The 16,369-nt window shown below is 38.0% G+C and overlaps 1 protein-coding gene across 1 annotated transcript in view; it reads left to right on the top strand.

The window, feature by feature from the left end:
* The window catches only part of LOC107742988 (mRNA-capping enzyme), a 119,045-nt gene that overhangs the window by 62,906 nt on the left and 39,770 nt on the right, over nucleotides 1-16,369 (top strand). The window contains exon 12 of the mRNA XM_016556081.1: nucleotides 1,660-1,728. Within this exon, the coding sequence (XP_016411567.1) occupies nucleotides 1,660-1,728 (69 nt within the window). The remainder of the gene's footprint in view (nucleotides 1-1,659; nucleotides 1,729-16,369) is intronic.

Genomic DNA, 16,369 nt, shown 5'->3' with positions numbered 1-16,369 from the left:
AATCCGTACAACTGCAGCAGTGGAGGACTATTATTCTGCTGCGTGATACTGCAGAAGAACTGATGATGGCACGGTTTGATCTTCGGCTGAGGGCAGAAAGGGGCGTTTAATTCCCGCCCACATGTAGAAATCGAATATTCAAGCTGTTTATTCATTTTTCCACCCATGAACGAAAAACGAACATTTAAGCTGAATTTTCATTTTTCGTTTTTTGGAAAAAAACAAAAAAACGAAAAAGGAGCTGTTTTCTCATTTTTCTACTTTCAATATTAAATCAAAAAACGAATGATCGAATGATACACGGATTGTGTTTGTCTTTGTGTCTTTAATTAAATGTGTAATTACTTGCTCCACCTCTGAAACCACTCACCAGACCCTCTGATTTTGTTTTTAATCTACTTGATTCCTAGTGGAGCATATAGTCCAGACCAGCAAATTATTATTGAGCGAAAACTCTTATTTAGTGAATATGTTCCCTAATCTAAAGTGTTACTCATTTTTCTCATTGCATATCCAGTAACACTCGCAAGTACATCATATTTTGGAAGCTAAATGCGTTGCAAATGTTTCATGTAAACTTAAATTATTCATGAGCATTTAAAGGGCCATTTCACCCCAAATGAAAATTGTGATCGGTTACTCGCCTTCGTGTTGTTCCAAACACATAAGACTTCTGTTCATCTTCAAAACAAAAAGAACACGTTTTTGATGAAACCTGAGAGTTTTCTGTCTATTCACTCAAAACGTTGACACTTCAAAAACTCATTAAGAGATCATAAATGATAGCTTTATAAAATGAACCGATTTATATTAGGCTTTTGTGCCCCATATAAACATTCATCAACACACAAACATCAAATGAACACATCAGATATGGTAATCAGAAGCTCAAATGTAATTGCTTGACTTGCAAGGTCAAACCTCATTGGTTCTTGCAGAAGCTCAAAGTGCTTGTGTGACACGCAAAAACAAGCCTTATTGATTTAAGCTTCCATTTGCCGTATTTGATGTGCTCTGTGTGGTTATATGTGAATAAAGTCTAAATGCAATCTCTTCATCATATAAAGTGATCGTGCCTCTTTGGAAGACTTTGATCAAACCGCTCTATTCATATGGATTACTCTTGCGATCTCTTAATGAACTTTTTCAGCTGTCAAAGTTTTGGTGTAATGAACTGATGTCGCTCTGGTTTCATTAAAACATCTTCATTTGCATTTCTAAGATGAACGGAAGTCTCACGAGTTAATACGAGCCATTTTTCCTATTCCTTTCTATTCCTTTAAGGCTCTGAATTTACATACTGCCCTGCCATTGGTTGGTCAAACAGCCCCAAACAAACAGCACAATGTTATGATAGTGCCACAGTATTTTCACTCGTCACAGTTTCTATGATGAATTTGGCCAGACACTAATGCTTGCATGCAAATGCACATTTTTTTATATGTGTTCACAAAGCCCAGTTTAATTTGCAAGCAGTGAGCCGTTCAAATGTTGGTTTCCTCTAAAAGACTAAACTCTGTGGCTCTTTCGAAACATCTCTGTGTTTGTGGAAGCAGTCTGACCTTGTGCTCTCCTGGAGAGTGTCTCTGCCTATAGGCTACATGTTCTTTGTACTATATACACATTATATATTCTCATTGTCTTTTGCTTTGTTCACAGCTCCTGGAGGGCAGTTTCACCTCGCAGGTCAGCCATGAAGTCGATGGTCTTATCTTCCAGCCTATAGGGGTGAGTCTGACACAAATACAAACCGCTAGAAGAGAAACGCACTGTGACTGCAAATTCAGGGTTTGGTTTAGGCTCGTCATTCAGGCTCCCTCATAAGCATTTCAGTTTATGGCTGTAATAATCCATGGCTAATGCGGTATTATACGATGTGTATGCACACGAATGCTATCAAGCTGAAAACGAAACTGTTATTGAGTCTTTATGAGACTACTAGCTGCTCAAATCTAGACAAAATGCTCAGCCAACAACAGACTTTTTGTTTTGTGTGAAGTAAACGTGAATTATGAATTACACACTTCTATTATTTTGAGAAAAATCATGTTAAATTGTTGAGTATCACATATGATCATCAAGCTTTTGAGGAAGGATTTTTGTTCATCTCTAAATCATCAGTGTTGCATTGCATTATTTGTTTCGCCGCCACAATAAAAATGACAGAGCTTTGATCATCAAACTAAGCATTTAAAATATCATCTTACTAAGATATAATATTGAGAGATACAGATTAAGAACTGATATTTATATGCATTTTATGCAAGTAGTCTGTTATACTATTATAAGCATTTTTACATTACATATTTACATCATAGAAATATCAACAACACCAAATTTCAATGCAAAAAATGCACCAAAAATGCACCAAATTTCATATTTTTCCCATAATAAAAATGATTCTAGGTCCTGCTAGTTCATTCAGATCTGAATAAACAGTGATTTGCTATTATTTTATTTTTATTTTTTACAAAGTCTTAAATAAGTTCAACAAAAAGTAGTTTCAAACAGTCACTGAATGTTGAGACTGAGACGTTTATTTTAAAGAATCCTTCTACAAATTGAGGCCTAAAAATATGTTAAATCAAAGCACTGGAAAACAAGGGGTTTTATTTACTTATTTATTGTCAAATTAATTCAAAAGTGATGGAGATATATTAGAAGCTGTATTTTCAAACTTTGAAGCGCTGCTAATTCAAGACTTACAAGATTTACATTCAGAGACCAAACTGATCTTTAATGCCTTAAATTTTCGTTACTTGGTCTTAAAGAGTCTTAAAACCTGCAGAAACCCTCATAAAATGGACTGTGCAGCCATTAAAGGGGTCATATGATGCTGCTAAAAAGAACATTATTTTGTGTATTTGGTGAAATGAAATGTGTTTATGCGGTTTAAAGTAAAAAAAAACACATTATTTTCCACATACTGTACATTATTGTTTCTCCTCTATGCCCCGCCTTTCTGAAACGTGGGTGTAATGAAATGTGTTTATGCGTTTAAAGTAAAAAAAAACACATTATTTTCCACATACTGTACATTATTGTTTCTCCTCTATGCCCCGCCTTTCTGAAACGTGTCGATTTTTACAAAGCTCATCGGTCTGAAAAGTCTAACGTTACTCTCCCAGGATCAGTAAACAATCCTCCATAAAATGCATGCACCAAGAGCTTGTAACACTCCAAAGAGAAAGGAAAAATTGAAATCGCATCAAATGACCCCTTTAAGAAAATTCAATTCCCATAGCCAAACCCCCCAACGTTTGATTTCTCTGAAAGCCCAAAATGCACCAGGCAAGTGGCTGTAAAATGTTGTATATATGGCCACAGACAAATTTACAAAAAACAAATATCCTCTATAGAGGACCAAAGCAGGTCCCATGAGGATAAACACACGCGAGGTTCTCTGCAGGTGTGCCGGATTGAAAACACAAGCTGGGCGTCAACGTGACTGATTAGAAACAAAACTGAAGAGAGAGGCATCTAAAATTGCATCATTAAAGCTGCAGAAATCATAAAAACACCCATCCGGTTGCTTGATTTTTCCAATATTGTTCAGTCTTTCTGCAAATGCAAGGTAAAGGTCATACACACCACATTCCTGCATGACAACTGATCAATCACGTCAATAGGTTTAAAAATGTATTACAGGAGGTGTCCTCAGAAGCCCTCTATTTATACAGCATAATGCATTTTCTCTGCTGATATGATGTTTCAATCAGCGTCTCATAGCTGCTCTGAATTTGACTTTCTTTTACTGTAATGTGTGATACAGAACCTCTGAACCTCATACATTACACAGCTGTCGAGAATGTCGTCATAATGTAACATCGCTGGTGCACATTAGATAGATGCACTGCAATCATTTCAATCTTGTGTTCAGTTTGGGCATCTCAGCGTCCCTCACATGAGCTCTCATTTTGAAAGAGAGAGACCCTGAAACCAGCGGAACCAATGGAAACCACCATTTATTTTTTTTGCTGTAACAAGGTATGTTGCAGCAGCTTAGATCTAAACTCTTAAATTTGATTCTTTATTAAGACATTCAAATCCACCATCTGTCGGTCCATATGTATTAGTAGTAGGTGCATTTTCAGAGTAGTAATTCTATATGGGTAATGAAGTATCATGAGGCTTATTAATCTTGCAGCCTGATGTTTTCCTAAATGTGTCAATAAGACTTAGTAAAGCATGATTAGATGTGTCAAGGCAGTTTAGATAGAGTAAGACATCAATAGCACAAAGGCTATTTTATGCTCTACAAAAGGTTCATTGGCACTTATACAGAGGACAGAGGAGCCCTGCCTCTGGAAATGTTAAACGACTTTGACACCATGTTGTTGATCAGCCCGGCAGCTATAGGATTTTTATAGAACAAGCCATTCCACCAAATCCAAATCTCTTCAGCATTTCAAAACGATAGGCTCATTCAACCCTTTCTAAAGCGCTTATGTGCATCCGCTGATAGCAGAGCCGTGTCAGACTTCCCTCTTTGGCGCTGAACAATATCCAGTCCATCTGGTCTTTCGCTGTTAGGTAAAGAATTAGAGTCTGTACACAGTTGTTCTGCAACCTAGTGAGCTTTGTCTTGAGTTTTGGTCCAAAGCAACAGGAAACTTAACTTTGCTGCCTCCTAAGACAGCTTTATTTAGCCAAATTGTAAGGCAGCACTGTATGTATCCTTTGTAGTGAATGCAATCTTAGAATGTGTTGCAATGAGCTCAGTGAAAGAAGAAATCCAAGACAAAGGACAAAGCGAAATTATGTTAATCTGATGTCGCGTGACTTGAAATCCAATGAGCTTTTTGCATATGTATAACCATAGAAATCAGTCAATCTGTTTGCTCACCTGTTATAGTGCTGGTAGAGCATGGCGCTAGCAACATCAAGGTCATGGGTTTGATCCCCAGGGATCATACATAATGGCAAAAAGTGTGCAGTGATGCTTTGGACAAATGCATAAATGTAAAATGTCCATTTCAAATTAGATGCTGCCTATCTAGGCAAGAGACAGTAGCTGGGTTTTCATCCTAAATGTTTCGCATTTAGCCTTTCTGCGAATTCAAAAATACTTTTTTGATCTTTATCAGGTAGGGATGCACCGAAATGAAAATTCTTGGCCGAAGCCGAACAAAATGAAACACTGGGCCGAAGGCCGAATACCGAACACGTTTTTTCAACTCACATTTTTTTCACCATTGCATAAATTAAATAGCCAAAATGTGCTTTTTACTGTTTTGTCTTGCTTTTCAAAGAAAAAATCATTTACAAAACAACAATTTAAAAATATTTACTTAACACTGAACATTTTTTAACATTCTAGCAGACATTATACCAATAAAACACAACTTAACTTAAAACTAATAAGTTAGTAAAATAATATGTTTTGCCCATTTTTTAGACCCCCTTCTTGAATCAGGCATGTATGTTTTGCCGTACAAATAAATGCAGCCTTGATGAGCAGAAAAGACTTATTTTAAAACATTAGAAAATATTATAGATCCTAGTCTGAACACTATGTGTAAATGTTACAATAAATGTATTAATAGAGCTGTTGTAATTATTATTTTCATTATCATTTTATTTTATTTTACAGAACAACAGTAAAATTACAATAACATTTATTAATGTTGATGAAGTTCTTGCTTTTTCTCAACTTTTATTTTGGCAGAAACGCACAGGAAGATCTCAGTGCTTCTTTTTGTTGACAAATGATTCTCATTACGAATTTGGGAAGACGTTTGTTGCACGTATCGCATTGTCACATGCCTTACTGAGCAGCTGACGAGTAACACAGTTTCAGCGCAGATTTCCCTCGCGCTTTGGACTTTGAACCTTGAACCCTGCCGCCGCGAGCTCGTGCAGCGCTATTTGAACACGTGCAATTCCTGCGTGTACTTTCTCAGACAGCTTTAAATGTTTCCACACTGCCGTCATGTTTGCTGCATTAGCGCGCGCCTCAATTTGATCGCGTCACGTCTTTGTTCGGTACAATTTATTCTGTCTTTTCGCTTATTCGGTTAATAATTTCGGTTGCCGAACATTCGGTGCATCCCTATTACCAGGCTGTGAGGCCTAATGAATTGACCAATGAGCATATTGGCAGCCAAATGGTAAAAAAACACATCATTGTTTATGTGAATAATGCACCATCACTTTAATGCACATATTCAACTAATGTGAAACTCTAGATAAGCCACCTTTGCCAAGTGCATTAGCCTAAATGTTTATGCGAGTTTATTCACATTTCAGGCATTTCCCTTCAGGATTTCTTGCACACTTTTTAAAATGTGCATCAAACTAGTTGGATGGAAATCAGGCTGAAGCAGCTCACTTGGGTTTGGAACAAAACGTATACCTTCGTATCTACATAAAAAAGCCATCAGAGTGAATGCTCCTACAATTCTGTTGACTTTTCCTGGTTTTGGCAATATTATGACTTTTCATAGAGGTAGGAGGAACACCGTGTTTCTTGCAGATCTCAAAAAAGACTGCCGTTTAATTTGCCAGGCACAAGCAATCCTTCTGCTTTATCCTCATGCTCATAAAAAGTTTATTTTAGTTTCTGTAACTTTTATCAGCTCTATTTGCCGACAACTTGTTATATTGTTCTATAAAAAGTTCCTTATGGGCATCTGCTGCACAGCCATTTATATGGTGAGGAATGTAATTTTTTTCTGTTCAGTTTTGCACTACAAACGTGTCGTGGTTTGTTGGGACTGCTTGTAAGCCTCGAATCCTCTCTTTTTATACAAAGAAAACTTTCTGTTGTGTTAATCTGAATGTCTTTGTGGCAGGTGCAGTTTTCCTGAAGGAGACTGGCTTATCTCATAGACAATACTGCGAGTGACACAATTGCCTGCACTATTTATGTGAATATTTAGGAAAGAAAAGAAGCCAAATAATTCCATTGTCATAGTGATAAAAATAATGAAAAATACAGATTCATGGCTGGCAAATTTTCTCAGTCGGACCTTGCAGTGTGTCAAATCTAAATCGCTCCCATTATAATGAATGAAGCTGTCTACTCTAAAACACACACAGAGAGAAAGTCAGGAAAGTGACAGCTGTGTTTACAGAGAGTTTATAATAACCCCTCCACACACCAACCCATCACACTATTTTTTTGTTTTAAAGTAGGCTATTAATGACATTTTCAGCAAAATGCCAAGGAGTCACATTTATGTTGAAGAAGCACACTGTTGCACACATACACACACTAAAGAAGCTAAACTAAGCCAGTTTTGATCTTTCTATCTTTGATGTGTGCCAGGTTACTTCAGCACCTGAGCTGCTCTTACACACACACTATGTCGCACATTATGTTATAATAATGCACATTATGTTATGTCGCAGCACATCCAACAGTCATCAGGTGCTACAATATCTTTGATGTCTGAAAAGGAAACACACATGTACTGACTAACAGAGTGCAGATCACAACAGACATTTATTGAGAGGCGATTGAGTTCTTTTATTACCTTGTTTATTAGGAGGCAGACAACTTTCCATTCGGCCAACACCAGCTAGGCTTGAATAATGTTGACTAAAGGCCAAACGAAGATTTAGGCATGGTTTCCATTCACCTCAGTTCCCCATGGACAAATTCAAGTCCTGCCTTACACTGTTTTGTCATTGAATATCCTGTTATTCGCCACATTAGAGAAGTAACATGGGTTGCGAATGGCGTCTCGTGTTGACTTTAATACTCAATGTCACAGGATGTTTTGTTGAATCGGCGTTTCACATGGGGTCAAGGTTACATTGAGCTTTTAAAATGAAAGCAAAAATACTTTATAATTAGTGTCATAATGAAAACAATTCACGAACATGTCCTCATCATTTGTTTTATGAAAACTGTATATCAGATAAATAACTTAAATTACATGATCAGACAACCAGGCCCGTTCTCCAGTGCGCATAAGGAAATTGCCCTGTAGTAATTGAATATCTTTGACAGAGATAGATGTGCTTAATATCACCTTTTGCCTGTGGTGTTTGATATCAGTCAGTATGGAGGTAAAGGCTCTGCTGTCTTTGTGCTGGCCTGTGACCTGTCACTTATTCACACGCTCTCGTTCTCCAAATGTGTCATTAAGAATGAGGTCAGAAGGGTTGGTCAAACACATTTGTTAATCCTTACGAACACATATTACAGCATAGGGATATGCAAAACTGCACAGTCATAGATCTACTAGTCAGTGGGATGTCTGTATGAATGACTAAAGGAGTGGTTGGTGTTAAGGAAGCCTTTCAAAATAAGGCCAGTTTAGGGCCATGTCTACCAGACGCCAGTCCTACGTGTATAGACATTCGACCGAATATGGATGTTAAGCATATCTGTTCAATAATGAAACTTAAGGCAGGGTACCCACAGGTCCTTAAAAAGTCTTAAAGTCCACCTGAACCGGAAGTTGCTGCTGACTTTACTTCCGTATTGTGACATGTTTCCAACTGAAGTGGAATATTGAATAGAGGGTGGGGTTTCAGCACTCCTCCTCACCATCTACCGCTTGCAGCAAACTAACGGTTGGTGCAATGTGGTTAAGGATATTCTGCCCAAGCCGTCTTCAGATAAGCAATGCCATTCCAGAATGGTAGCAAATGTTCAGATTTTGATTAATCTTTTTTTTTTTCTTCTGTGGATTAACTTGCACAGATTAATTGTTCACCTCAAGACTAGCAATGTACGTTAACAAAGTAGTGTCAATTTTGATTTGATGCAGACTTTAAATTCAGTTGTATCAAATTTGAGTCTTTGAATATGAGCTTCAGAATTGTCTTCAGAAAATTTTTGATGGCAATTTTTTTATTTTATCTTATCTCCGAAGTGAAGTGTTGTGTAGCCAAGTATAATAACCCATACTCAGAAAATTTCAACATTTACTAATGCATTATTAAAATCAAAAGTTGTATCAGTGAATGGACCTGAGCTAACATGGACTAACAATGTACAATTGTATTGGTAAAACTTCAAGGTTGATTAGTTAACTTTAGTTCAATCATGACAACTCTCGGAAAGAATTTTACCAGCATTTATTAGTAAGCATGTTAGGCCACAACTGCCCCACTATAATGCCTAATAAAGTAGTCTTTATAAGGACAGTGCAGCTTTGTATACAAGCATTACCAGGGACACCGCTATATTTCTGCCATTCCATAAACAGAAAATTAATTAGCATTTTCAATCAGCCCATCTGCTGTTTTTGTTAAGACCAACTGTTAATTTCAACATTTACAAGTATGGTGTCCCATACTTGGAATTTGTGCTCTGCATTTAACCCATTCAAGTGCGCACACACACAGCAGTGAGTAGTGAACAACGCACACACACACACTGTGAACACAAACCCGGAGCAGCCTTTTTTTATTTATTTATTTATTTTTGCTGCTGCACCTGGGGAGCAATTGGGGGTCCGATGTTCTTATCTCCGAAGTGAAGTGTTGTGTAGCCAAGTATAATAACCCATACTCAGAATTTGTGCTCTGCATTTTACCCATTCAAGCGCGCACACACACAGCAGTGAGTAGTAAACAACACACACACACACTGTGAACACAAACCCGGAGCAGCCTTTTTTTATTTATTTATTCATGTATTTATTTTTGCTGCTGCACCTGGGGTGCAATTGGGGGTCCGATGCATTTCAATCATGACAACTCTCGGAATGAATTTTACCAGCATTTATTAGTAAGCATGGAATGTGCATAGGCTTGGTCTTGGCGGACTAGATCTGCTACGTTGCTGCTGCTGCTGCTGCTGGAGTAAGGATACATCTGAAATGCATGTGAAATGGTGATTTGAATTCAGACTGCTGCAAGGGTCTCGGGTCGGACCTCGGGTTTTCGGATCCAAGTGGCCCCGTGAAGACCTCTAGGGAGAACCCCCGAGCAGATCTCGGCAGGTGGTGCTGGGGAAGGTGGAGGGTTAGCGAAATCCCATGGCGCGCTGCAATGACTGATTCGATACAAGTCAGGAATAAATAGGTTACGTAGATAGGAATGAGCAAATGATTGGATGAGCAATTGGCTTTGAGTAAACCAATCAGCTGCTCGGAAGAGTTTCAAACAACACACACACACACTGTGAACACAAACCCGGAGCAGCCTTTTTTTATTTATTTATTCATGTATTTATTTTTGCTGCTGCACCTGGGGTGCAATTGGGGGTCCGATGCCTTGCAAGTCCACAAGTCCAAGTCTACAAGTCCAGCTCTCTAACCATTAGGCCACAACTGCCCCACTATAATGCCTAATAAAGTAGGCTTTATAAGGACAGTGCAGCTTTGTATACAAGCATTACCAGGGACACCGCTATATTTCTGCTGGTGATGGTGATTTGAATGGTGATTTGAATTCAGACTGCTGCAAGGGTCTCGGGTCGGACCTCGGGTTTTCGGATCCAAGTGGCCCCGTGAAGACCTCTAGGGAGAACCCCCGAGCAGATCTCGGCAGGTGGTGCTGGGGAAGGTGGAGGGTTAGCGAAATCCCATGGCGCGCTGCAATGACTGATTCGATACAAGTCAGGAATAAATAGGTTACGTAGATAGGAATGAGCAAATGATTGGATGAGCAATTGGCTTTGAGTAAACCAATCAGCTGCTCGGAAGAGTTTCATGACTGAACTATATATTTAACTACTTTAGTTAACTTGAACTAAGAATGAACAATACTTCTACAGCATTTATTAATCTTAGTTGATGTTAATTTCAACATTTACTAATGCATTTTTAAATTAAAAAGTTGTGCTTGTTAACATAAGTTAACAAAGATTAATACATACTGTAACGAACGTATTGTTCATTGTTTGTTCATGTTAGTTAATACATTAATAATAATGTAACCTTATTGTAAAGTGTTACCATTGTATTTTTATTGACTAATGTTAACAAAGATGAATAAATACTGTAATGAATAAATTGCTCATTGTTCGTTTAAGTTAATGTATTCGCTAACATTTACAATAAGGTGTCATTAGTTAAGTGTTATCCAGTAGTCCTCACAGATGGTTACTCATTATAAAGGAAACGCTGATCACAGCAGATGATTTGAAGTCAACAATAATTGTAATATTTTGTACAGAAGCTGATGAATTTTTTGCACAAGCTCTTCTTTGATGGCTGTAGCGGCAGTATAAGAATGAACAATACTTCTACAGCATTTATTAATCTTAGTTGATGTTAATTTCAACATTTACTAATGCATTTTTAAATTAAAAAGTTGTGCTTGTTAACATAAGTTAACAAAGATTAATAAATACTGTAACGAACGTATTGTTAATTGTTTGTTCATGTTAGTTAATACATTAATAATAATGTAACCTTATTGTAAAGTGTTACCATTGTATTTTTATTGACTAATGTTAACAAAGATGAATAAATACTGTAATGAATAAATTGCTCATTGTTCGTTTAAGTTAATGTATTAACTAACATTTACAATAAGGTGTCATTAGTTAAGTGTTATCCAGTAGTCCTCAGATAACAGATGGTTACTCATTATAAAGGAAACGCTGATCACAGCAGATGATTTGAAGTCAACAATAATTGTAATATTTTGTACAGAAGCTGATGAATTTGTTGCACAAGCTCTGCTTTGATGGCTGTAGCGGCAGTACTTTAGAAGAGATGAATGTAGAGTCTGTGTAATCTTGCTAATGTTGCATTATACAAGGCCCTTTTCGAAATTTCCCACACTGCACTTGCTTTCTTCTGAGGCTGTTTTAGCGTGCTAACAGCCAGTCAGCTTAGAGCTTTGTCATTGTGCTTTCAAAACACGTTAACCCTAGGTTATGGACAATTCTATTATTTTGATAACAACTGAAACTACATCATGTTAACTGTATCTTAAATACATCATATTATGTGGAACACAATTTTCCTTGAGCTTTGGAAATGAGAGTTCATCGTACTGTGCAAAACATATCCAGAACTTGCTCACCAGTTCATTTTATTGAAATGACTTCTCCTGAGCTTTCATGTCAAATACATCAGAACGAATCAACACAAGTCCGTCCACATTTCCGTGTCAATGATGCCAATTTGGTGATTATAAACTTGATGTAATAAAGAAGAAGAGTAGATGCCATTATTCCTAAACATCAGGAGAACTGAGTTAAATGCACTAAAGCCTGTCAAAGTTTGTGTTCCTAGACATTCGGAAATCCTTCTGAAGATTCCCAGTGTTAGAAAGTCGGGTCTTATCACATTTATTTTGAACATGATCCCTGGTCATTTTACTCCAATCTTAATAGTTGGAGTGCCATTTCACTGGAAATTGTTTTGTGAGTGTTTGATATATGGCCCTTTTCAGTATCTAGATCAGAGGTGCTTATACATTTTAATAAAAAGGGCCGAAAAACTGAAGAGTCAACTGTCCTGGCACCAATGCACCAAGACTGTCCTCTGTCCTGTGCCCTTTGCAGGTCTGATAATAACGCTGAATATCCTACATGGCTGCTGTAAGTTGTGTTTTAGGACGATCATTCTGTCATGTCAGCTTACACCTGACTCTGTGGTGAATGCCATGGCTGTGTGGACCAGAAGGAGACACTGTCAGATCGTGTCCTAACCAGGCGCGAAGCAATAATGCGACAAGTGATAAAAGCTCTTTCATGTTAAATCGGAGTTTTTGTCCTAACCAGCTGTGATGAGCAACAGGATATTTTGTTTAGGCACTTGGTTTGTACTTCTGTGGCCCGCCAGGAAATCTCATTCATCCAAGATGTGACTCTACAGAGCTGTAATTTACACATCAGCTGTGTTCCTATTGGCTGCGATTGAGTCACGTCATGCCACATTTCCGTTTTCAGTAAAGACAAGCAAATTACTTGATACTGGAAACGAAGAATTCAGAAATGTTCATCTCCGAGACAGATGGTGGGATTATTCTAGACAGTCTCCCACACTTCTTCACATTTGTCCATGTCCGTCTTCTAATTATCAAATGCAAGAGCGTTTGTATAAATGAAAAGTAAGAGTTTGCTGGGGTTGAAAGCACGTGGAGGCTAACAGACAAAGCATGCAGGAGCATCATGCATTAGAGCGAAGTGAAAAGTTCCAGGTAAACAGGTTAGTCTGGCATGAAGGAATGTTAACAGGGTCGCACTTGTTTCCATGGTGATGTTTTGGGTTTGTGTTGCGCTCTTGATTGATTTTCACCTCTGCATTCATTGTGTATGACTCCATCAAGGACTAACGATGCTCTTTGTGTGCCGAACGCATGACTGAATAACTGCAACTCAATGATTTGAACTGATTAAGGAACACAGTCTAACTGACTTTCAAAATGTTTTGACAACCCATAAGAAGATCTGCAGCGGCGACAGTCTGACCTTGGTCTGTCGTGCTTTAATACAATACGGTGTTCAAATGCTAAACCTTCAGGCATTTGAGCTGCAGCAGTAACTCAATCCTCATAAAAGCATTATTGTTCCAGACGCCTTTCACTTTCAGCAAAAATGAGTTACATTTTCAAGGCTGACAATCTTCTGCATAACTCAAGTGCTTTCAAAATAATGCTTTTGATTTACCTTCCACTGAGTGTGTCTTCATCCTTGACCGTTTGTACTGTAAATGTTTTTGAACGTTTTAGAGGATAACCTCAGTTTGACCCTTCACAGCCAGGGCCGGCCCAAGCCTTTATGGGGACCTAAGCAGAATTTTATTTGGTGGGCCTCTCAGTGCCGCCAATATGACTGATTGTTGTCAGTGCTTGATTATTCGCACGCTATAAATCTAACACACCCATTATCAATTGTATTTGTTGTAGCGGTGTTGCTTACATCATACCAGTGTCTGCCTGGCATGTTTTTACCCTTCTGTGATTTTTAATTGTAACAGTAGCAAACCCATAAGAGTGTTCAGGTGTTAATTTGCACTTTAACATTCAAAGTCTTACAGTACTAAGTGGCGTACTTAATGTGCGGCGACAGTCTGACCTTGGTCTGTCGTGCTTTAATACAATACGGTGTTCAAATACTAAACCTTCAGGCATTTGAGCTGCAGCAGTAACTCAATCCCCATAAAAGCATTATTGTTCCAGATGCCTTTCACTTTCAGCAAATATGAGTTACATTTTCAAGGCTGACAATCTTCTGCATAACTCAAGTGCTTTCAAAATAATGCTTTTGATTTACCTTCCACTGAGTGTGTCTTCATCCTTGACCGTTTGTACTGTAAATGTTTTTGAACGTTTTAGAGGATAACCTCAGTTTGACCCTTCACAGCCAGGGCCGGCCCAAGCCTTTATGGGGACCTAAGCAGAATTTTATTTGGTGGGCCTCTCAGTGCCGCCAATATGACTGATTGTTGTCAGTGCTTGATTATTCGCACGCTATAAATCTAACACACCCATTATCAATTGTATTTGTTGTAGCGGTGTTGCTTACATCATACCAGTGTCTGCCTGGCATGTTTTTACCCTTCTGTGATTTTTAATTGTAACAGTAGCAAACCCATAAGAGTGTTCAGGTGTTAATTTGCACTTTAACATTCAAAGTCTTACAGTACTAAGTGGCGTACTTAATGTGGTGTACTGAAAAGTAGCTAAATAAACCAGCAAACAATGCATTTATGGAACAGAATGTTATTTTAACAACAAAAAGTATTAAACACAGCAATAAGTCATCTGTAGGCTACATCTAAAACAACAACTACTCTATAACTAGCTAACTGAGGCAGAATGATATTGGAATATAATAGCAAAGACCCTATAACCTAAGGTGAATACCAAGTTTATGAAACAGAAGCTTATTTTTATTACAAAAATATATACCTAGGAAAGTTTTACACAGATGACAAAAACTAGTCTACAATCTAAAACTAGCTAAGTAAAATGTTATATATAACCCTTTGACGCTCTCCGCTTTGGCTGGTGCTGAGCTAGAGAAAGACACGCTCAGTGCTTTATATATAACAACTGTTCAATGTTTTCAAACACATAAAGTTCATTTTAGACATACCATTCAGTGGGTTGTTACATATGTGTAGTTACACAAACATTACAGCTGTAGATACTATGTACCAATGTGTACTTACACTGTGGTTACATACTATGTACACATATAGTTACTATGCAAGTACACAGGTATTAGGGCCACTTAATATAAAGTGGGACCCAATTAAGTACTAGCAAAAAAAGACATTTGTAGTTTGTTAAATACACACTGATTTCTATGGAAAGCAGCAATACTAATCCTTTCACTGCCTGCATGATGCGTCGCTATGGAAATAATAAGATGATATGTATAGATTATTTAATTATTTAATATTGCATTAAATAACTACTTACTTTACTAGTTACTTAAAAAAGTAATCTGATTATGTAATAATAAGTTAATAACTCTGAATAAATGATAATAACAGTGGTGTGCCGATGGAAACGACTTCATGCACTTCTTGCCGCGAACCCAATATCAAAGTTTTCACCTTTGGCATGTTGAGGATGTGGCTCGCATATATACTTCGTAAACACGTCATCACTTCCTCTTTCATCTTCTTGCCTCATGCTGAGTATCTGCAGTGGGGTGAGCAAAGCTATTAGGATTTTTTTTTTCTTCCTGACAGCATTTCTGTATTCCTGCAACTTGTTAGATAGTGACTTTACTGTGTGGGCTCTATGCTTCCAGCTATTGACAGCATTACTGCTCTGGTCTGGGTGAGCACTTTTTTTTTTTTCAAAGCGCCCAGTGCAGACCTGAAAATGCATGCATGTAAACAGTTGAGAAATAAAAAATGAAACTGCTGTGGTGTACCTGCATTTACAAACCCAGTACCCGACTCCCCTGGAACATGAAACACTCATGGGATTAGATGTTCATTTTGACAGTCTGCTTACCATTGACAGCACCACCAGGTGTTCAGGATTACTTAAGGACAATATGCAGCTCTGCTGGTTCAAACTGAATTATTCAGGATGGTAGCCCTCCTAGAGCAGGGTTGGCTGCCCTGAATTAGAGCAGTGGTTCACAACTAGGGTTGGGTATCGTTTGGGTTTTTTTCGATACCAGTGCCAAAAGGTAGCATTTGACTGGTGTTGTGGAGTAAAAAGTTTATAATGTTCTCTTTTGTTGGACGACAGGTTTAGAAATGTGAATGCAATGGAAGTTTAGCTTTAGGCATTTTAGTTTAAGCATGTTTAGCTTAGTTAACGGAAGGCTACCTGCTGCCATCAGAGCAAGTGTAATTACTGCATTCACGCGCTCCTCGGATGCTCTCATTTCCCGAGTTGTGCTTTTAAGTCGGAATGTGAAAACAACATGGACACTCTCGTTACTACAAAGATTTGTTGGATTTGTATTATTAGAGCTTTCCGACTTGAGTTCACGTGCAGTTTCTCAGTCGGGAAATTATTTTTCACATGCGGTGCCAGT

The sequence above is a fragment of the Sinocyclocheilus rhinocerous genome, unplaced genomic scaffold, assembly GCF_001515625.1.
Source record: "Sinocyclocheilus rhinocerous isolate Xijiao unplaced genomic scaffold, SAMN03320098_v1.1 scaffold617, whole genome shotgun sequence".
Classification (NCBI taxonomy): domain Eukaryota; kingdom Metazoa; phylum Chordata; class Actinopteri; order Cypriniformes; family Cyprinidae; genus Sinocyclocheilus; species Sinocyclocheilus rhinocerous.
This window is presented reverse-complemented; position numbering and strand designations above follow the sequence as displayed.